This window comes from Balaenoptera musculus, chromosome 12, assembly GCF_009873245.2.
Source record: "Balaenoptera musculus isolate JJ_BM4_2016_0621 chromosome 12, mBalMus1.pri.v3, whole genome shotgun sequence".
Classification (NCBI taxonomy): domain Eukaryota; kingdom Metazoa; phylum Chordata; class Mammalia; order Artiodactyla; family Balaenopteridae; genus Balaenoptera; species Balaenoptera musculus.
The window spans coordinates 2,440,008-2,462,962 of NC_045796.1; the positions used below are offsets into that span (position 1 = coordinate 2,440,008).

The window sequence follows — 22,955 nt, forward strand, 5'->3', positions numbered from 1 at the left end:
ATGCCGGTCGGATGCCTTCTACCCACTCACCAGCAGTACCTACGTCCCTCCGTCTTGCTCCTTCCTCACCGTCTTTGACGGCTCAGGAACACCTGGTATCGCGGTCACGGCCCTTCTTTGAGCCCCGCTTTCTTTCTGAGGCATCCCAACCCTCTGGCACCTCTCGGACAGTGTTCCCCGTGTTTCCTCTTTTCTCCTTTCATGGACTTGTCAGTTAGCCCGCTGTTTAAACACCAGCCCCCTGTGGCCGGTGTTTCCGAGGTGCGTCCTTCAGCCCAGCCCAGCGCCCTCCAGGAGGCTACCTGGCCGCTCTCAGGGGCACTCTTGCCTCTAGGGCTTTACTCACCTGCCTCGTCGACCTTGAACGCTCCCCTGCCCTCAGCCCCTATCCATCGAGCTTGTCTGGGCTATGCTCGTGGCCCGTGAACACACACTTTCTGACCTCATTCTTTTGTATAAGCATCTCCCCCTGCTGGACCTCAAGCCTCCCGGTGTCCACTATGTAATACTAGTGGGCCTAATGGAAGTTTGTTGAGTGAAGAAAATGTAGCAATAATTCAAAGAAGGATGAACCCATCCTTGGCCTGTCCACGAGCTTCCAGCCAAAGTCTGGCCCTTCCTCAGTCATTCGTTCACTCACTCACTCAGTACCAACCAAGCCCCAGGCGCCCCAGATGCAAAGCTGAGCCGACACACACGTGGTCCTTCCTTCCTGCAGCTTTCAGTTTCAGCCAAGAGAGAAGACAGGTGTTAATCAAATAAATAAACATTTCGGCTGCTGTGAGTAGACACATCAGGCCTCTCAGATGCCACCTGCCCCCGCTGGGATTTGCCCAGGACCCCCGGCTCCGGGACGGGCCACGCTCTGCGCCCCCCGCCGTCCAGGCTGGGCGGTCCTGTCCACGTGGCACCCTCTTGCCCCGCCCATCCGCCAGACAGCTCAGGTGCTGTGCTTCCCCTCCGTCCTCCGGCCGGTCTCCTCCAGGCCACACACAAAGTCAGCCGCTCTCCCTCACGTCCTGCCTGCCTTTCACGGCTCCCAACTTCCAGTCCTTTCTGCCGGCGCCAGACCCTCCCCTCCGCCCAGGACCAACCCCCTCCATCCCACAGCCCAGCTCCTTCTGAGGGCTCTCAAGTTCACGGTCTGAACGGACCACGGCTATAATCTTCTTAACACCACTGAGCCTTTACGTTCTCGAGATCTCATAGCACTGTTGCCCCTTTTCTGCCAGGCTTGCTGGCCAGCTTGTGCTGTGTCTGTCCGCAGGATGCCTGACCCCTTTGCATTCCCCCAGTGCGGAGCTCGGGTCATTTCACAGCGAGTCATGCTCAGTGAGCATCTCTGCAGAAGGCCCTCGGCGAGGGCTGGACAGCACGTAGCACCCGCCGACCTGGAGCGCTGAGCCTCTGTACATAAACCGCGTGGGCCCTGCACGCAGGTCAGGCTGCCCACAGCCTGATTCGGAGCTGAGCTTTGGCTGTTCACTCAGCTCACAGCATCTGAACCTGAGGTGCCCTGCCTGACTCAGGAATCCCTCAGACCTTGGCCCTGAGACACAATGGCACCAGGAGTATGCCCTAGGCCGAGGGTCCAGCAGGGGTGCACACTGTCCCACAGTGTCCCAGCATCAGAGCTCAGAGACAGGGGCACCCCAGGCAGTCCCGGGTTTACGTTATTTATTTTATTTTTTGGAGGCTGGGGAGGCGCCCTTGGTGACTGTCAGCGCCGGTGTGACCCGCCGCAGGGCCGCGTGCTGTTGAGCACCGGCATACGCCCCGAGGATGGGCCGACCTGGCTTAGGAGGCAAGAGCCAGACACTCAGTACTGTTGCTGGGAGTGCTCAGTCCTCCTGAGCCCGGGTGCCGGTGCTGGGGGTCCTCTGCCTGCAGAGATCCAGCAGGCACCCAGAAATGAGGAGAACGTGGGCAGAGAGGCCCGGACTTGAATGTCCGGCCCGAGGCTGTCCCTTCTCCCAGTTCCAGGCAGAGAAGCCAAGTGGAGGGCATTGCATCTCCGCGTGGTCCTGAGGCAGATTCCGCTGCCCTAAGAGCTCACTCGAGGCCAAGGCGTCACCAGGCTCTGAACAGACGGCTGAGCACCTTGATTTGTTTGCTGCTGCTGATGCCCAAAGAAACACGTGCCCGAAGCCCAAGCCCCTCCGGGGACGGGAGGGCTTCAGGTCCAGCTGGACGCAGGCGTGGGCGTCTGGAGAGCAGCCGCAGGGCAGCCGGATAACACTTTCCCATCTGCCAACCGGCTGCGGGGCCGACACGTTGGCGCTCCTGGAAGGTTGCCTACGGCATTCGGGCCGTTTCTTTCCTCTTCATCCTTTGAACTTGGGCGTGTGCCCAGGTGGCCTGGTACGACGGGGCGGAGAGGCAGAGTCCTCGGGGCTCTTGTCTCCAGCTGGGCCGGAGGGGGTGCGGAGGGTGAGCGGTGGGTCCCTGCACCACATCAGTGTTGCTCTGGGAAGGCTGAATTGTAGCCGAAAGCAAGTGATTTAATCTTGTTCTTAGTATTCCATTTGCAAAATGGGACTATTCCTGCTTCATAAGGAATCATTAAGACAGTGTGTTATTAAAAGGGGAAAGGGGCGGGGGAGATAAAGTAGGAGTTTGGGATTAACATAGACACACTACTATATATAAAATAAACAACAAGGACCTATTGTAGAGCACAGGGAAATATACTCAATATTTTATAATAACCTCTAAGGGAAAAGAATCTGAAAAAGAGTAGAGAGAGAGAGAGAGAAAGAGAGAGAGAGAGGGAATATATACATGTAAAAAAATAAAATGCTTCGAATTTTTTAAAAAGACAGTGTGTTATTATAAAACACTGTGAAGGGCTGTACACAGTGGAGTGAGGAGAATGAACACCCCAGACTAAGGTTAAAATGCAATGGTTTTGTCTATCTCTGAACTCCAGTGGAGTTATTACAAGCCTCGACTGGATTGGATCCAACAATCGTAAATCTCTTGACCCACCTCCCAGGGCTCAGGAACAAAGGCGTAATCTTACTACTTGCTCAGAGTAATTAATGAGGGCAAGGTTTATAAAAAATAATGTATGAAAGTATGTCACAATATATTGTTAAAAATTTCCTAAAAATTAAAGGTATGTCTAAAATAAAATGTTAAATGTAGAAATAGCAAAGTTAAAAGCATAAAATAATAAGGAGAAAGTGAGCATGGCAGTAATCCAGGCTTATGCGGCCAGACTCACGATCATTGTCTAAAACAAGTGCTGAGTTTACTGGCAGCCCAGGCGATAAAAAAGAACACAGATAGCCTAACAATCATTATCTGATACAAGGAGGCTTGCCAGTGTTTCAAAAGAGAATAATTTTCTAGGTCCTAAGAGAATAGTTTTCGAGGTCCGAAGATGTAAGGGAATATTCATGTGGGTCGCAGGTGACGAACGTGGACGAGCCCATGAATGCTGCCTCTGACAGACGACCGGGTATTTTCTGGCAGGTTGGTCCTGGTGACCATTGACAGTAGCTCAGGGACTTCTGCCGGGCGGTGACTCTGTGGACAGGCGGGGCCAGGGATGCTGCAGGGCCAGGAGGGCGGCTTTCAGTGAGAAAGGTCAGTCACTTCCCGCTGTGCCCTCCAGGAGCCTGGAAAGTTCTACTCAAGGCCAGGCTTTGGGCCTTAGGTGACCCATACCCTCAGCCTCACCCAGAACGGACTAGCACCACTCCAACAGGGTTTATGTAGTCAAGGAGTAAAGTACACAAACCATTTTACTAGTCAGAGATGATGACAAAATAAATCACATAGAATGTGAGGGTTAAAAAGGACTAAGGTGTTTGGCAATCTTTTCCAGTTTCACATTCAGATCAAAAACGAAGATGGTGTTTCTTCCCGAGTCCCTTTCCAGGACCGGGTCGCAGCTTTCCTCCGCATCCCTGAGCCCCACCTCCAGCCCCCTCCAGACCTGCTCTCAGAACCTCCCCCTCCCCCAGCCGCACAGCCCTCTCCAGGCCTCCCCTCCTGCCCCTCATCTGTGTTCATCTCCCATTTCCCACCTCCCCACGCGCTTCCAACTGCTCCATCAAATTACCTCCTCTCCAGCTCATGGGGCCCAAGCTTCCTGGTTTTCTCTTTCAAATACCAGGATTAAATATTTGACGTATCAATCTAGTTGCAAAGTATGCCTCCAGGGCTTCGTCTCCGCTCAAGGGCACGTCTCCCCCCTCACGTGCCGTGGGGAGGTGAGGCTCTGCAGGCAGCCCAGCTGGGACACATTCACGGGCGGTGCTTCGTCTGCTGGCCTCCAGATGCTCGGCTAAGCGTCTGGGTAAAGCAGCCTGTTGGGGGGAGCGTCTCGTGAGCTGCAGGGGCGCCCCCAGCCCAGGCGACGCGGTGGTCCCTCACAGGGCCGTCACCACCCCCTCGCTGAGCCCTTGACCAGCCATGAGCCTTCTGCGTGTGTTAGCTCATTTCATCCTCACGGTTGGGGGGCGTTTGGGTTTGTCTCTCCCGACCTCTGACCCAGGGGTCCAGCCTGGCGTGGAGCCTGGACATCAGCATTTTTAAAAGCTCCCCAAGCATTTGAAAGTGTAGCCGGTGTGAGGCTCCCCTGGTTTTAAAATCATGTTATTTCTCTGCTGCTGCAGCAGCTTGCTCCCCCCGGTCTCCAGCCACCCACTCCGGGGGGCCCGGCCCCCCCTGCGGACCTCTGCCCCCCAACTCAGCCATGGGCAGACAATACTCGTGAGCTCCGGGGGCTCTGGGCCGCGGCTCTCGGCTCTCTCCCGCCAGGCCCCGGACACTCCTCTGCTTCCAGCATCACCTGCCGTGGGGAGCCGCCCCTGCCAGGCGCCAGCTGCCCCAGCCGTAATCCACACACAGCCCCCACCTCGCCTCCCTCGGTTGCCAGCCCCTGTGGGCTTGGCTTCTGGGAAAGCTTCCAGCCCCTCTCTCCTTGGTCTCTGGTGCTTCATGACCCAACAACAATCTTCCAAAGTGCCAGCGTCACATGCTGCTTCCCCGGCTCGCAATCCACCAGCCATGGTCCTTTTCCTTCAGGGTGAAATCCAGCGCCTTAGCCTGGTACACAGGACCCTCCAGGATTCGGTCCTCTCTCGTCCTTGTCCCCCGCCATCCCTTTTCTCCCCGAGATATAATATACACTGTCCCCAATATAATATAAATTTATGTGTGTGTTACTTGTAATATAATCATCTCTGCATCTAAGCGGGTATTGCTGGCTTTATTAAAATTCCTTTCCTCCTCCACTGCTGGGCTACTTTAGTGCTCAAAATTCCCCTTAGATGTCTTTCCTTAGGGGAAGTCTTTTAAAACTGCCCTAACCTCCCCCAGGCAGCAGCCTGGCTGGCTCAGGTGCCCTTCCATGGCTTCCCCAGAGGGTTCTGCCCTTTCTCCCTCGCCGGCCCTTGAGGCTCCTCCCGGGATAACAAGCTGTCCCCTTGTCTGTCCCCTCCCCAGCGTGAGGGTGGGAACGTGGGCAGATCCCACAGCTGGAGGAACCTGGGTCCGGAGCAGCAGTCGGTTCGTTTCCCTCTTTGTGCTTTCCTCCCGCTGGGGCTCAGCACCCTGGAGGGGCGGCAGGTGGGAGAGGAGCGCGTGTCCGGGGGCCGCGGGGACCGGGCGGGCGGTGCCGCATCACCCGGGCCGCGGGAGCGGGCACGACGGGTGCACGGCGCCCCCTGGCGGGTGGGGCGGGCGGAACAGGGCGCGCGGGCGGGCGGTCCTCCGCCGGTCGTTCACCTGAGTTCCCGGGGCGACGCTCCAGCCACAGGCGATGCTCCTGGCCCGCCTTCCTCTGGCTCCGTGAGCCGCTTGTTATTTCCGTTAGAACATCGGTCCGACTCTCAGTGCGGTGCTCCTGCACCTCTCCTCCCTGAGCTCCTTACAAAAATAAAACAAAAAACCACAAGCCTCCCCACCAGGCTGCTTTGGGAGGGAAAGCCTCTCACCCAGGAATTCAAAAGCAAGTCATTCTCCTACGAGGCTCCATCCATGTCAGCCCTCAGGGTGTTTTCATATTGTACGGAGCGGCCCTTAATCAGAGACCAGGTCTTTCCTCCCAGTCTCCAGTCCTGTGGGGTTTCTGTTTCCCTGCACCTACCGCCCTGGAGTGTGATCAGGGACCCGAGTGGAGATCTTAATCTGTGGCCGTGAGATCCACAAGGATTCACTGGTGGACACACTCAGGGAAACACGCATTCCATCGATGAAATTCTGAGGCGAGGGAAACGTCCTTAAAGAAAACCAGGTGTGGGAGGGTTTACATTTAATGTAGGTCTGTGGGAGGTTCCAAGGACGTGAGGAACCCCAGTGCCACCGTTTGAAGGTCTTTGCCCCCAGCCCCTCCCCTCTGCCGCTCTCTCCTCAGCCCCCTCGCTGTCCCACCCGCCCCTCCAGCTCCGCAGCACAGTTTCCTGGAAGGCAGTCGTCTTCTTTTTTTTTTTTTTTGATTGAACTATAGTTGATTTACAATGTTGTGTTAGTTTCAGGTGTACAGCAAAGTAATTCAGGTATATATATATATATATATATATATCCTTTTTAGATTCTTTTCCTTTAGTTTATTAGAAGATATTGAATATAGTTCCCCGTGCTATACAGTAAATCCTTGTTGCTTATCTATTTAATATACAGTGACGTATATATGTCAATCCCCTACTCCTAACTTCCCCCCCCCCGCTTCCCCTCTGGTAACCATAAGTTTTCTACGTCTGTGAGTCTGTTTCTGTTTTGTAAATAAGTTCATTTGTATCACTGTTTAGAGCCCATATATAAGTGACATCAGATGACATGTGTCTTTCTCTGTCTGACTTACTTCACTTAGTTCGATCATCTCTAGGTCCACCCGTGTTGCTGCAAACGGCATCATTTCATTCTTTTTTTTATGGCTGAGTAATATTCCTTTGTATACATGTAACCACATCTCCTAGAAGGCAGTCTTGATCTCCGCTGTGCCAGCAACCTGTCCTGAGGCTTAATCCTCGCCATTTAGCTTCCTTTCTCGACCCTACAAATTCCAAGCAGGCTCGTTTTGCCTTGAACAATCTTGTCACACAAGGAAGTTATCTAGTAAGCAAATTCAAATGTATTTATCCATTTATTACACAAGTACTTATTAAGCACTTGCTAAGTACCATTGTCCTAGGTCTGGTCGACACAGCAGTGAACAAAACAGCAAGGTGTCGCTCTCGAGACATGAATGATAAGCCATTGGGTGAAGGCGCTGTGAGGAGCAGTGAAGTGAGATGGGGTGTCAGGACGGCTGTTCCTGCAGTGGGGGAGGGAAGCCGCTCTCCCGTGTCGGATGCGTGTGTCCAGCTCTGTGACGAGGTCCTGAGGGGGAGGATCACAAGGTGCCCAGGAGAACAGAGCCCAGTCGATCAAGGGGAGCCACCAGTAGCCAGAGACAGCCTGGGGGCAGGGTGTCTGCAGTGTGTGCGTGTGTGTCTGTGTGTCTGCAGTGTGTGTGTGTGTGTCTGTGTGTCTGTGTGTGTGCGTGTGTGTGTGTCTGTGTGTGTCATCTGTGTGTGTGTGTGTCTGTGTGTGTGTCATCTGTGTGTGTGTATGTGTGTGTCTGTGCATGTGTGTCTGTGTGTGTGTCATCTGTGTGTGTGTGTCTGTGTGTGTCATCCGTGTGTGTCATCTGTGTGTGTGTATGTCTGTGTGTGTCTGTGCATGTGTGTCTGTGTGTGTGTGTGTATGTCTGTGTGTGTCTGTGCATGTGTGTCTGTGTGTGTGTGTCATCCGTGTGTGTGTCTGTGTGTGTGTGTCATCTGTGTGTGTGTGTCTGTGCGTGTGTGTCTGTGTGGGTGTGTCATCCATGTGTGCGTATGGGGAGGGTGGAGGGCAGTCAGACATGAGGCCGGAAAGGAGCAGGGACCAGGTCACTAGGGCCTACAGACCAAGGTGCGACTTAGGACTGTACTCTGAGCACCAAGGGAGACTGGATTCCTTTCCCATGGCTGCTGTAACAGGTATCACGAACGTGGGAGGCTAAGACAGCAGGAACGTGTCTACTCACAGTTCTGGAGGGCAGAAGTCTGCGATCAGATGTCAGCAGGGCCGCGCTTCCTCTGAGGCTCTGAGGGACAGCCCTTCTTGCATTTTCCGGCTTCTGGTGCTGGCGGCCCTGGATGTCCCTTGGCTTGTAGCTTCAGCCGTCAGTCTCTGCCTCTGACATCATATGACCGTCCTCCATGTGTCTTGTCTTCACCTCACATTCCCTTCCCTGTGTCTGTCTGTCTCTGTGTCTCTTCCTTTCTTATAAGGAGACCCATATATTGGATCAAGGGTGCACCCTTTTCCAGTATGATCTCATCATAGCAGATTGCAGATTACATCTACAATTATCCTACTTCCAAAGAAGGTCACATTCTGAGGTTCTGGGAAGGATATGAATTTGGGGGGGACATTATTTCACCCAGTACAGAACCCACTGGAGAGCACTGATCAGAGGAGTGACATAATATGACAATTGTAAAAGGCTCACTGGCTGCGGGTGGAGAAGACACAGCACAAGGGTGGGACAGAGTCAATTAGGAAACTACTGATTTGATGGGGCAAGAAACAGCATGGCTGGCACCAAGGTGGGCTGGTGGCCGTGGAGGGGTGAAAGTGGTCTGATCTGGGATATGCTTTAAGGCAGCGTCTACAGGATGTGGTGATGTAGAGGCAGGGAGCAAGGAAGACTCCAGAAGTCTGGCTTAACAAGAACTGAGAGTGAAGTGGCCCCTTAGATGGGGAAGGCTGGCAGAGGGGCAAGGTCACAGGGTGAAAAATCAAGAGTCTGGTTTTGAGTATGTTAGTTTTGAAAAGTTATTAGACATTCAGGTGGTTTTGTTGAGGGGGTACCACACGGAGAGAGACAGACGCGGAAGTTATCACTATAGAGATGAGATTTAAAGTCGTGGCACAGCAAGAGAGACCAACTCTGAGTGAGCGGAGATGGAGGAAAGCAAAGATCCAGGGTCTGAACCCCTGCATTTTCCAGGCTTTGAAGGTCAGCAGGAGGAGCTGGGGAAAAGCGACCAGTGAGATAAATGACGGCGCTGAGAGGGGCACCACGGAGCCCAGACGGAGAAAGTGTTCCGAGAAACCGGGCCGCGCCACGTCCACAGCTGCCCGTGCGATGGTCGGACGAGGACGGAGGGTGGGTCACTGGTTTGGCAACGATGAGGTCGCTGGTATTCATGACCAGAGCAGCACAGGGGAGTTTGGGAGGAAGATGTGAACCTAGTGGCTCAAAGAGAAAAGAGAAGTGTCGACAGTGGGTGCTTCCAACTCTTCCTAGAGGGCTTCTCTGGAAAAGAGGCAAAGGCCCAAGCATGGCCTTGGGGTCAAGGGTCATGGGGTTACTGAAAGTGGGGTCCAGCTGCTCGCCGCTCAAAAGCCAGTAAAGAGGCAAGTTTGGTGGAAAGGAAAGCTTGCTTTATTTTGGATGCCAGGAACCAGGGGGGAGGGCAGACCCCTGTCAAAGACTGGCTCCCCCCGCCCCAGACCATCAGTGGGTGAGAGCTTTTAAAAGGGGAGTTTCAGGGGTGTCTAGGAGGAGGGAGGGGGCTACGTGCAGAAACGGCACAGGCAGCCCTGACGGTCGTCTTGAAATTGGTCGTGCGGTGCTCTGACCAGCAACATCTTGATTGTTTTAGGTACAGTTAGTCTTCAGTCCCAGGGTCGGTTTGTTCCCATTTCCTTGAGGCCAGTTCTCAGAATTGTGGCGGCTTACGTCATGGCTACAGTCTGGTCATCGTGTAGTTAACGTCTTCCACCTGGTAGGGGGTTCCGTATCTATTAAAAAGCTCAAGGGACATGGCTCAGAATATGATCTATAGCCCTTGAGAAGGAACTAAAGGTCCCTGACTTTGCTTAATGACCAAACTATTATTATGTAGTCCAATTGGACTGCTTTACTTTGCTTCTGCATTTTCTCACTTCTCTAATTAAACTTATTCTTAAGCTAAAGTTTTTTCACAGACAAAAGGCAGGCGGAGGACATGGGGGGCATAGACCATAGGTCCTGCTCCATTTCAATTACACGGTTGAAATCTGTGGGAGTTGGGAAGGACAGGGCAGTAAGATGATTCTAGTTTAAATTCTTCCTGTGATATTAATGAGAAAAGCAAGACTAGTCAGTAAGATTAGTGACATGGCCTGGGTCCCATACCCCAGGTACTAGAAAAAAATGGTACTAGAACCTGGCTTCATAACTCCTGGTTGAGGGTGTTAGCTACTAAAAGGGGAGACAGTGATAATAATTCCAAATGCTCTTCAACTGAGATAGATGCTCTTAAGTTTTTGGAAGTTTTTACTGAATTGTAACATAAAGACAGAAAAGGTATATGTGTACAGTTTGACAAATTTTCGCACACTGAACACACCCATGTAACCAGCACCTAGAACAAGAAACAGACGACCACCAGTACGGACCCCTGGGGACCCATTCCCACCACTTCCTCCAAGGCAACAGCTCCCCAAACCATAGATTCATTTTATGTGCTTATATGTGTCTCTCTCAAGTTTTTATTATAAAACTATCTTGTTCATGTAAGTCCTTCAAGCAGTACAGAAGTGACGACGGTAATAAGTAAAAGTCCATTCACAATCAATATTTACCATCCTTCCAATGAACCAGGCGCTGTACAAGTTTTGGTTTTCAATGAATGTTAACTGGCAAAATGTCAAGGGCATGGTCACAGGGTGGGAAGATCTTTGGGGGCCAGGAAAGACTTCCACATTCGCTTAATCATGCTGTTTTCCCTGTCTCCCTCCCTCAGGCTTGGTAGATGGGGTCCTTTTTCTATCGACCACCTGGGGTGTGGGTCTTACAGATGGGACTGAGGGGTAATCAAAATAGTGAAAATTCTATTATGGGTTCAGAGCTTCCTTGGACTCCACCAAACTCCTAGATTTAAACATCATAATGAACCCAGCTTCCTCCTAATCCTATCAGAGGAGGGCATGCAAGATAAGAGCCTCCGGACGCAAGGAGCAGGCCTGCGCACTTGAAGGTGAGGTTAGACGGATGCTGTAAATGGTGGGCGCCTGTGAGGTCCACGTAACTGATGGGAGAAAGCCCCAAGGGCGTGGGCTTCAGCATGGAGCCGAGGTGGAAGGCGGCCCTGGGTCAGTACTGCCCCGGCGCATGGATGCACCTCTGAGTCGGTTTTCTGACCACGAAGTCCAAACTGCATGTGGTCAGTGGCCAGCGGGCACTGAGCCATCCTGAAGCCTTTCCGTGTCCGAGGAGGCCCAGGGTCTCGTAGAGAACGCAAGCCACGGAGAGAACTGAGCCCGACGAGAACTTATCAGAAGGCAGCTGAATGTGGAAAAGACACAGTTGGAGGAGGAATGTGCTCTCTCTTTCTGGAAAACAACGATCCTTGTCATCAGAGAAGTGCTCCCTGCATTTTCCTTATTGTTCAGGTGCCCTTCTCTGGACAGTCGCCTCCTTTCCCAGCCCTGACGCCCAGGCGGGCACTTAGCTTGACATCCTGGAAGCCCACGCGACCATCTCAAATTGACGGGAAAATTTTAAATTGTTGTTCAAACTCAAGAGGTGTAAATCGCTCACCTGGACAATGCAGCCCAAATACCTGTACTGGAGTCTGCAGTGCCCTCCCCGGCGTGCACGTCACTGAAATCCTCCCCAAACCCGCCCTTCGTTCGATGCGCCTGAAGACAGTCAGGGGAAGAACTTAATTACACTTCATGTTTACAAAATTTACCAGCACACGTGGCTGGAGGATAACGATAAATAATGAACAAGCGAACACGTCAAACCGAAAAAGAGAAATGCCTTCCAGGCTACAGACAATGAATTACTGTTATTCTCGGTTTGCTAATTAGAAAATCTGCAATGGTTCCCTTTTGCTCGATACAACTTAGCCAACATCTACAGCTGCTGTGTCGTGCACTTTTCATATAGCTACATGAAGCAGTTTATTGGTCCTGAGCGGTTATAACAGCGCCTGTAATCAAGTAGATAGCAGGGAAACATTAAACAGTAATCAATAGAGGTAATAACACGCTGGAGGCCGAAGGCACTGAGTACAGAGATTCTGCAGTGAGGCTCCTGCTTTGAGATGCCAGACGGTTCCCTTGGGTTAAGCCCTGAAGTCCGCAGGCGTGGCCCACGGGCCCTGGAAGAGGGGGTGAGACCCTGGGGGCAGCATTCAGCCTTCCTGGAGGGTGGGTCCAAACAGCTCTCTGCTGTAAACGTGGCTTCAACGAATAATAAAGATTCGTTTTGGAAAGTCAACTGCTTTTATGCAGAAATAATGTATTTTGAGGCCCCACTAGGGTACATCCCCAGGAGACCCCGGGAGGCCCACCAGAGGAGCATACCGCCTCTCCTCTGAGTCCGCAGGTGTGTCGTTGACGGGCCACCAAGCCCTCGGCCTGCGTGGGTCTCCTGGAAAGAAGAACCGCCTCCAGGGCGTCCACACCCTGGACGGGCTTCTGAGCCCTGGCCCTGCCCCTGAGGGGACGACCCCCTTTGTGAGGAGAGCGGGCTGCATCGCTAGGTGACCAGCATGCCGGCTTCTGGTCCTGCCCCCTTCAGCTGCGCTCTGCAACTGCCAAAGGAAGACCCCAGACTCACCCTCGGACCAGACGAGAGAGGGTTCCCGCGTCTACACCAAGCCGGCTCGGGGACCGGCCTGTGGAAGTCACACCCACAGCTGGACGGTGGCCCCCGGCGAGCCGGCACCCCAGGACCCGCCCTGCACGAAGCACTGTGTCCAGGGCTGCTGGAACGGTGCGTGGACATCCTGTGCAGCCTGCCTCCTCTGTCCCTGCCCGGGTGGTGCAGCTCCCGCCCACTGTCAATCCAGAAAATAGGCAGAGGTCTACTGCGTGCTGGGCGGTCGCCACACAGGGCAAATAGGATAAACAATGTCTGTGACAAACGTTACCAAAGGGTGAAAGCTTAACTCTGGTGGTGGGAGACATCCGACTGAATGCAACCCAAACGCTGAAGAGCCAGGGGTCTCCGTCACTCCAGGCGGAGTGATGCCAGGGCCATAGACTGATCAAGAGGGTCTCCAGGGACACAAATGGCTGTAATGTGCTCCACAAAGCAAGTCTGAAGCGGCGTGGGCCCAGCGGAGGGGGCAGAATCCTGCCGGTGGGAAGGGACAAGGAGCAGGTAAGTGGGTTTTGAGAGCCGGGGGGCAGACATCTTCTGGGCAAAATTAAATTCTTTTTTATTCAGAAAAATTCAGAATGTATTGGGTTGCTCATTCTGTGCTGAGACTACAAATACTTATGATTCTCATACTATTTCCCAGCTTTAAGCGATTTACATACCAGTGAGGAAGACCAATGGGGACACGCATTTGTAAAGAGCGACATGATATATAATTCAACACAATGTGTACTTGAGTGGCAGCGGGCTCAGGGAAGAAGGAGAAACATCCCAAGGCGGCCAGGCGCAGGGGGAGGCCCAGCGCCTGGAAAGTGCAGCCGGGGACATGGAACCACAGCTCAGGCCCAGCTGTGGACCGCCCGCCGGTCCTGTGCTGGGAGGGCTGCCCACCTCTCTCAGCCTTGGTTAGCGACTTCCCCACAGACTCTCAGAAGTCGCCAGAGCCAGACAACGGCCCGGGCCAGAGTCCTGCCCTTCCTCTTCCTGAGGGGCCTCTGCTCTCTCCCACGTGGGCTGACTCTCCAGGAGACTTGCTGACTCTTCACCCTCTCGTCTGATTTTCACCTCCGGCCTGGGAGGGGGACCTTATAGAAAGGAGCTATGTCATTTCCAGGAAAAGAGGTCGTTTCAGAGAAAGAGGCTGGAAGCAGTCTCAGAGGTTGGAAGTTCCCACCTGGGGCAGTATGCGACGGTCCTGGGCACCAGTCTGAGTTTATGGTTCGTGTCAAGGAAATTTAGCAACCTCAGAATATTCCTAGGATGTGAATAGCACCAAAGGAAGGAATGAGTGTTTCATGCCTAAGAAATCAGTCATCAGTGTTTCATGCCTAAGAAATCACCTTGAGCATCATTTATTGTTGCAGAAAAATTTTTAATCTTACAAAAGTAAAATTTCAGCAAAAGTTGAATAATTGTACTTAAACTCCAACATGGTGTGCAAATGCACTTCCTAGTTAAAAAAAAAAAAGCCCTTTAATTTTTTTCTTCATTTTTTTTTCAGTACAGGTGTAAATGAACTGAGTTTCAAACTCAAAATGATGAAAATCCCCTACATAGACCTTCCTGAGTGGATACACAAGAGGAAGATGAGGACAGAAGTTAAGGTGACCAGCACAGGACTGGTTTTCAAAGGTGTTCTTTTTAGTTTCATTGCTCCTGGAGAAATCAACTTATACCAAAACATGGCATTCCTTATATATTTTATGAAACTGAGAATTTGTAATTATGTTATTTATTCATTCATTTCTTTATTCAAAAAATCGGTGGGAACTTCCCTGATGGCACAGTGGTGAAGAATCCGCCTGCCAACGCAGGGGACACGGGTTCGAGCCCTGGTCCAGGAAGATCCCACATGCCATGGAGCAACTAAGCCCGAGAGCCACAACTACTGAGCCTGCACTCTAGAGCCCATGAGCCACAACTACTGAGCCCGCGAGCCACAACTGCTGAGCCCGCGCACCTAGAGCCCGTGCTCCACAACAAGAGAAGCCCCTGCTTGCCACAATTAGAGAAAGCCCGTGCGCAGCAACGAAGACCCAACACAGCCAAATATTAATTAATTAATTAATTAATTAAAAAAGAAAAAAAAGAAATCGGTGGATCACTGCCACACGCCCAGTTCCGCTATGGCCCTAGGAGTGGAGCTGCATCTGATCCAGGTGACACACCTGGGTCACCCGGTGGTAGTGAGTGAGCGGTGATGACGGCAGTGCTATTTTAGAAGGCTGGTCCCCGAAGGCCTTCTTGAGAAGTAACAGTTGAAGCGAGTCCTTGAAGGGAAGTGAGGGCAGGAGCGTCCGTGTGTGGTGGGGAGACACGCACAATGGCGCCTAGAGCTTTAAGAAGTTTTTGTGACTTTCTCTTGGAAGAACAAGTAAAAGTATCCAAGAGCATTTTCTAAATTAGATACCGCCACGTACTCTCAGGTTACAAAAGTTAAAACAATCTCATCTTGATGCAGAGATAGAAAGTTGAAAGTTCAGGGGAAGGGAATAAGTAGTAAAGAAATAAAGTCAAATATGTAGAATATGATAAATTTGCTTTTGAATATTTTGTACTTTTGTTTAAAAATTTTCCTTCTGTCGCATCATGGGAAATCACAGACGCCCTTCTGTGGAGCTAGCACCAGCGAGTAGAGACGGTCCATGGAGGACGGGTTCCCAGCAGGCGGGGTCGGCGTGGGGTGTGGCCAGCAGAGTGCCACCCACTGCCACAGCCAGGATCCCTGCAGCAGGCAGGTTTCAGCAGTGACCTTCATGCCGCTGTTGAAATTTCCATGCCGTAAATGAAACGAAGGTCACTGGAAGCCGTGCCACGTCGAGGAAAGGCAGGGAGAAGGGACGTCACCTCCAGGGCTCTGCACTTGCTGGAGGAGACCTCACGTCTGGGGGGAAACTCACCAAAAGTGTCTTCACCGGGGAAACAGGCGTGAGCAACACCAGGACGCGGGCCCCCTTCCTCCTTTCAGTCTGAGGATACACGCGGGAGCTCGGAATCTGGAAGACAGGCAAGCAGGGCGCAGCTGCGAACGGTTTATAAGGTGGCAAGTAGCCCCCGCCTTGACCATGTTTGGGAAGCAGTGGAATCTTAGTCCTTATTTATGCAGCAACGTGGGTGGACCTGGAGATGATCACACTAAGTGAAGTACGCCAGACTGAGAAAGGCGAATACCACGCGATATGACTTATATGTGGAATCTAAAACACGATCCAAATGAACTTATCCATGAAACAAACAGACTCACAGACGTAGAGAACAGACTTGTGGTTGCGGTTGCCAAGTGGGGCAGGGGGATGGATTGGGAGTTTGGGGTCAGCAGATGCAAACTAGTATACATAGAATGGATAAACAACAAGGTCTTACTGTACAGTACAGGGCAATATCCTGTGATAAACCACAATGGAAAAGAATATGAAAAAGAATGCATATATGTATGACTGAATCACTTTGCTGTAGAGCAGAAAATAACACAACATTGTAAATCAGTTGATTTACTTCAATACTTCACTAAAATACATTTTTAAAATGTCCTCTTTCAATGATGAATTGCTAGATATATATAGTATATGCATACATGTGTGTCTGTGTGTGTGTACATCACAGATTTCTACACTGAGCTAAAAGGAGGTCAGCTAACTTTCAGGAGAAAGATGACTGTTACCATGCATCAAAACTTCTCAAATTTCCTGGGGTTTTTTTTTGGGGGGTATAGTTGTTTTACAATGTTGTGTTAGTCTCTACTGTACAGCAAAGTGAAGTTCCCTGTGCTACACAGCAGGTTCTTATGAGTTATCTATTTTATACATATTAGTGTATATACGTCAATCACAATCTCCCAATTCATCCCACCACCGCCCCCCGCTCAAATTTGCTTTAAGGACAACTTCGCTAACGGTGTGATTCTCCACAACGCCCTTGTCAGGACGCCTGAGCCCCAGGCTCGCTCTCCTCCCCAAGCATGGACGCGTGGTCGCGATGCCGTGGTCCTGGGGCTCCATCCTGCTCCTTGCCCTCCCGGGAGAGCTCGGGGCTGGAGGGCAGTCAGCGCGGCCACCTCGTTCGTCCCCACCACGCCCTCCTCGGCTGCCCCCTCGTTCTGCTCTCACACACACCCCCCCCCCAATATTCACACCATCACTCCGATAATGCGCAACTCGAGGGATTAAAAGAAATTGTTTCTCCTTTTCCTAAACACGATTTTCCATTTTTTACAGAGTACTCTTAAATTTTATCTCATTGCCAATCTGATATAATCTCAATGCATAACAAATGGAAAACACAGAGAAGCGTGATAAGAAGAGAAATCAGCTGTTACATCACCACCAGTTATATACATATATATATATACACATATATATATTTTTTTTTTTTTACACATATATTTTTAAACATAAACTGTGTCACACAACAACTACTTTTTGTGGCTTGTCTGATCATTTTCCCGGATCAGAAGACACGACTCTGCAGGGCGGGCTCCCTGGCGGGTGGTGGGACCGCCCCCTGCCCGCCCCCTCCTCAGCCTCCCCTGGTCAGCACTGTCTGCGTTTTCTTCTCTCTCTCTCCCTCTCTCTCTCCTTTCTCTCTGTCTCTGTCTCTGCGTGTGTCTCTCCCTCACCCAGAGGGTGTGATCCCACACGACCATAATTAACCACACTGCGAGGCCGGCTACCACACAGCGTACGCGGCCATCCTTAGTCTTGGACTGATGCTTCCAAAGAAAATGGTTCCCTCTCAGGTGTAAACTCACAGTTTAAAAACTTAATTTTAAAACTTACAGTTATTTCCTGATTATTAAAGTGATCTATTCTGTTATAGAACATATAGGAAGCTCTAAAGTAAAAAAAAAAAAAAAATCGTTTATAATCCCATTACTTAGAGATAGCTACTTGCTAAAAATGTGGTAAATTTCCTCCCAGTACTTTCTGTAAACAAGCAAGATTAGGTGCTGCTCTACACAGATGACGATGTGGAGTTTTTCTCCATTTAATCCGTAACCTTAAACAACTTCTCATGTCATTGTGAACACAGGTATCATAGACACATCACAGGGATCTCCTGTGGCTAAGTCTTTGTTTATGTCACTAGCTATCACTTTATGAAAGATTCTAAGACATGGAACTTGTGTCCAAGGTATAGGAGGGCTTTGTGTGTGTTTGATTTTTATTGTTTGTTTTTAGTAAATAGGTGTGAAGTTGACAAAGAAGATCTTACATTCCTTTGGTGTTCTTTCTAGATCTATTAGGCCAGGAATCCGGGGAAGAAAAATAATTTGAGGGGATCTGCCGAGGAGGCACTGAGACTGGATTCTCCAAGGACGGGACCCTGCTTCCACGGGCACCAGGCCCTACCCCCTGACCCAGACTTGCACCCCTGGGGCCGTGTCACGTCCCGGCAGAGCTGCAGCCCCGTTGCTCTGTCAGTGAGCTGAGACACACCCCTCCAGCCTGGTTTCGCTGGGCTCGCCCCAGGTCTCTTCAGCTCTGGGAACTTGTGCTCGGCCCACCAAAGTGTGCGTTTCAGGGACAGGCCCTCCTTTTCCTGTTTCTCAGGCTTGTGGTTACGAAGAGCCGGCCACTCCCCAAGCTGTGACACTGGAAGGGCAGCCCCCTCGTGGGTGAGTGGGTGGTAGGTTCCCACAGGGCTTGGAGGTGAGGGAAACTCTGAAAGAGAATCACAGTTTACTGACCAAGTATTCTTCATTTATTGACATGGAACAAAAAGTGAAACCAATTGGAGTGAGAACAGAGAAGTTTCCTTAATAGGAAGAGTATTGAAGAAATAGAATGGTTTTTGAAAATGGAGTTTCTAAGGATTAAAAGATTTAACAAGATCCCTAAGGGAGAAGCTCGAATATTATAACTTTAAAAGAGAGGAAGTAAAGGACAATTCAGTCTTTCAGAAGTAAGGAAAATACACCAGGGTGCTGAGAAAGACAAGCAGAATTTTCAAAAATTCTGTAACTTTGATTTTCTATTTTTAAAAAGGAAAATGTGTAATTATTAATGTTTATGTTACCTATTGAGCTAGAATATTTATAATTTAGAAAGTCTTTGGTGTACTGTGGACAGAAATCTGCCATTAAGGGGTAGCTTTTAACATCTCTCAAAGTTATCAATGTGTTGAGAGAAAGGATTTAATCTGTTTCTTCCCTGCATTTGTGTAACTCCCGTCCCTGAAAAGATGAGTGAGTGCCAGCTTTTCTGGTGTTACCGTGCGTGTGCCATGGCATCCCTGGAGGTGAGACACGTGGTCCCCAGCCAGCCCTCACCTGGAACAAACGCATCCTTTTGTGCCTCCAAGGAACCCTTTATAACAGGCATGCGGTTCATGGGAGGTGTCAATAGAGGTACCAGTCGGGACGTTTCTGCAGCTCTGGACGCTTGGACGGCTCTCCAAATGCACCTTCTTAGGTAACACGAGGCAGGTGAACCTGCGTGACGCAGAGATGGGGGGACATGTGGGCTGGTGGCCCAGTTGGAAAGGAAAACCCTGATAAAATTAAAGCAAGAAGGACTACAAGTCACATTACCGGGAATGTCACGCAAATCAATAGTCGTGGTGGGCGTCCTGAGACATGGACCTTTCACGCACACAGGAGTGCGCTGCTGCCAGCAGGGAAGCGGTGGGCGCGTGGTCAAGACCCTGGGCTCTGGTGCAAGCTAGGCTGGGGGGTCCTGCTCCTGCCGCTGACTGCCCTGTGACCTGGGGCAGGTGACCTAACCTCTCTGAGCTGCCACGCCTTCATCCATAAAATAGAGCTTACCCAACGCAGCCAAAAATAAATAAATAAATTTTTTTTTTAAAAAATAGAGCTTAAAATTGTACCTACTGCACCTCGCGTTGCTCGGTTCATTGCAATAACACAGGAGAGCACATGACACATGGAAAACATGCAGCGAACTAGTAATTCTTACTGTTGAGACCCCTTAAAGCTTCCAAGTTAGGTCTCAGAAACGAAGGCATCGAAGCACCGTGGAACTGCAGTTGGGTGCGAAATTGTATTACTACATTGGGAGAGAAAAAAAGTTGTTTTGTTAAAAGTCTAAGCATCAGACAGAGGTTAATAATGACTGCAGCAAATGTATCTGGCACCCGAGATGTCCCAGATACAGTGCACAGTGCTGTACCTGTAAGGGTATCTCAAATACAAGGACCCCGCAAGCAGGTATTGTCATATTCACCCCACATTGCTGCTAAGTGGAGAGACCAGATAGAACTAGAGTCCATTTGACTCCAAAGCCCAAACCAGGCTGAACAGGGTCTTCCCTGGGAGTCCAGCAGTTAGGACTCCAAGCTTACACTGCAGGGGGCACAGGTTCCATCCCTGGTCAGGGAACTAAGATCCCGAATGCCATACGGCCAAAAAAAAGAAACAAAAAACCACGCTTAACAGAAACACTATGAATTAGGGTCAACTGTGGGTCATGACCCAGGTGAATTAGGATCAGGATGGGTAGGAATGACTGAGTTCATCGGTATTTATTTTTTGACTCTCGCTACGCGTCAGGCACTATTTTGTCACTGGCACACAGAGCATGTCCCTGGGCTCGTGGACCTGCCATGCGGGTGGATTCTGTGCATCTTGACCAGTCATCGATTTTACTCTGCTTCCCCGGCGCACCGAGGCCCAGGGGTGCGGGTCCTGACCCAGGTGGTGCGGGAAGGCAGGGAAGCCTCCTCAGCAGAAAATCAAATCTAACAAAATGAAAGGACAGGTGAAAATGGGCAACTACAAAATGGCCAGGCCCCCCCCCCATATCCTCTTCGAGGGGAACGCAGGACCAGATCTGACTATCGGAAAACAATGCAAACTAGAGAACAATCTATTTGCTTCCATGTTTATTTTAACTTTATAGACAGCAAGTCTTCCCGAACTTCCCAAGCCCCTCCAGTGACAGCTGTGGATGCAGAGCCGTGCTCACGCACAGACTCTCAGGACACTAGGGCTTCAATTGAATGCCAGATGTGGGAAGTGAAACACAATTTCCCCGCTTTCAGGGCAAAACAAAACTGCAAGGGGTTTTTTCCCTCTGCCCCTGATCCTCTTTCCACAGACAAATTTCAGTTTGCCTTTGACTTTATTGGATGCTGGTCAGCGTGCTCTCTGTCCTTCTGTGGGAAAGAGAACAACCTCGGGCCTGCGTCCCTGCCCTCCACTGCGTCAGGCTCGGCCGCGGCGGGGACTCGGCCACATGCTGCCACCCAACTGCTCGGTGGTGCACAGCTACGCGGCAGAGGTGGCCACAGCCTTGCTGCTGCTGCTGGAGTGTGCCCTGGGCACGCTGGGCAACGCCGTGGCGCTCTGGACCTTCTTCTTCCGTCTGAAGGTGTGGAAGCCCTACGCCGTCTACCTGTTCAACCTGGTCCTAGCGGACCTCCTGCTGGCTGCCTGCCTGCCCTTTCACGCCGCCTTCTACCTGCGGCACAAGACCTGGGGCCTGGGACGTGCGTCTTGCCAAGGGATGCTCTTCCTGCGGTCCCTGTGCCGCGGGGCGGGTGTGGCCTTCCTCACCGCCGTGGCCCTGGACCGCTACCTCCGGGTGGTCCACTCGCGGCTCAAGGTCAACCTTCTGTCCCTGCGGGCGGCCTGGGGGATCTCGGTCCTGGTCTGGCTCATGATGGCAGCCCTCACCCTCACCCACCAAAGCGTGTTCCTCTCTGAGGCCGAGTGCCCCAGTTCTGAGCCCAGGACGGAGTCCTCCTTCAGCCTGATCTGGCAGGAAGCCCTCTTCTTCCTCCAGTTTATCCTTGCCTTCGGCCTCATCCTGTTCTGCAGTGCCGGCCTCATCAGGACTCTCCAGAAGCGGCTCCGAGACCCACACAAGCAGCCCAAGCTTCAGAGGGCCCAGGCGCTGGTGGCCACGGTTGGGGTGCTGTTCACGCTGTGCTTTCTGCCCAGCTTCCTGGCCCGCATCCTACTGGCCATCTTCCGAGGGGCGCTCAGCTGCGGGGTCCTGAGCTCCATGGTCCACGCTGCTGACGTGACCGGCAGCCTCACCTACCTGCAGGGCGTGCTGAACCCGGTAGTGTACTGCTTCTCGAACCCCACCTTCAGACGTTCCTACCGCAAGCTCTTCTACACCCTCACCCTCAGGGGCCGAAAGCAGGAAGCAGAGGCTCCGGGCTGTGAGCTCAGAGACTCTTACTCCTGAGGATGGCCAGCTACCCGGGGGCGCTGAGCACTCATGATGGTTAGTTAAGATTCCGCACTACAAACTTGAACGCAACTTCAGCAAGTGTCACTGTTGTTTACCAGGATTTCCTTCAGCGATTTTGTGTTGCAGAGCCGTTCATCAAAATGAGCGAGCAGAGCCTCCTTTACGCAATTCCCATGCAGGTTCAGTCACTAAATGACTGCGACGCATTCGTAGCTGGAAAAAGATGCTGTGGTGGGCCGGTGACGCAGAAGGTGGTGGAAAGCGGTGTTGCAGACGCGGTCCTGACTCTGTTTGGTGTTGGCAAGTCACTTTATCCTTCTGTGCTTGAATGCAAAAAATGCAAAAAATCTATGCTCTTTTCCTACCTATTGCACAGACTTGTGGTAACTGACATGGGGAAGTGGGGCTTTGGGTCTAAAACAGGTTCTGCAGGGTGTAAGTGTCCTGAGCTCCGTTCTACTTAGCTCACAACTGATTGGTAAACTTGAGCTTCACTTGCACAGATTACACATTACATCCAAGACAACACAGTCAGTGCCCTGGTTTATTATAAGGAATACTTTCCTGCTAAACTTCTCAAAATTGCTTCTAGTACCTTTTTTTTTAAGTTTGAATGTCTAAATGCTTTCAAAACTCAATCTGCTTCCCCTGCTCTAAAAAAATCACTGTACTTTAAGCCTCCTGGGAGAAACACACAGTATGAGATACCAATTTGCATGTGAAATGGTGATTTCCACCCAATGGTAACTCCTGAGGATGGCAGCTAGGGACCAGCCCGGGTGCAAGGCCACTGCAGGGAAGGTGGGCACAGCCCCTGGACACCAGCAACGGCTGCATCTTTTCCTCTCACTCTTCTTAAATTATGTCCTGAATTTGTAGCTCATGCTGGTGACAAAGGATTTAGAAAGTCAGCTTCCTATCTGCCTTATCTCTCACTCTCTGTTCAAGGCGGCTGTGCTCTCTCCCAGAGGGACTCACCAAGATGCCTAGAAGAGGCCTGGGGTCTGTGTGTAATACAGGGTCCCATGCAGCCCACACCGGGCGGCCTCACCTGGAGCTGCACCTGTACTGTCCCCAGGGAGAGACCTCTGCTTTTCCCAGGAGGTGGTCCTATGATCGCTGTAATATTCAAGGTTAAAACTGCTGGCATTAAG

At 51.3% G+C, this 22,955-nt stretch overlaps 1 protein-coding gene across 1 annotated transcript; it reads left to right on the plus strand.

Annotated features, from left to right (window-relative positions):
• Positions 1–20,835: 20,835 nt before the first annotated feature.
• Positions 20,836–21,795, plus strand: GPR31 (G protein-coupled receptor 31). Its single transcript, XM_036872106.1, has one exon. It carries the CDS (start codon positions 20,836–20,838, stop codon positions 21,793–21,795), a length of 960 nt encoding a protein of 319 aa, XP_036728001.1.
• Positions 21,796–22,955: the final 1,160 nt, after the last annotated feature.

Excerpts from the sequence above, each read along its gene's own strand:
- GPR31 (XM_036872106.1), top strand. The coding sequence starts at position 20,836 with ATGCTGCCACCCAACTGCTCGGTGGTGCACAGCTACGCGGCAGAGGTG.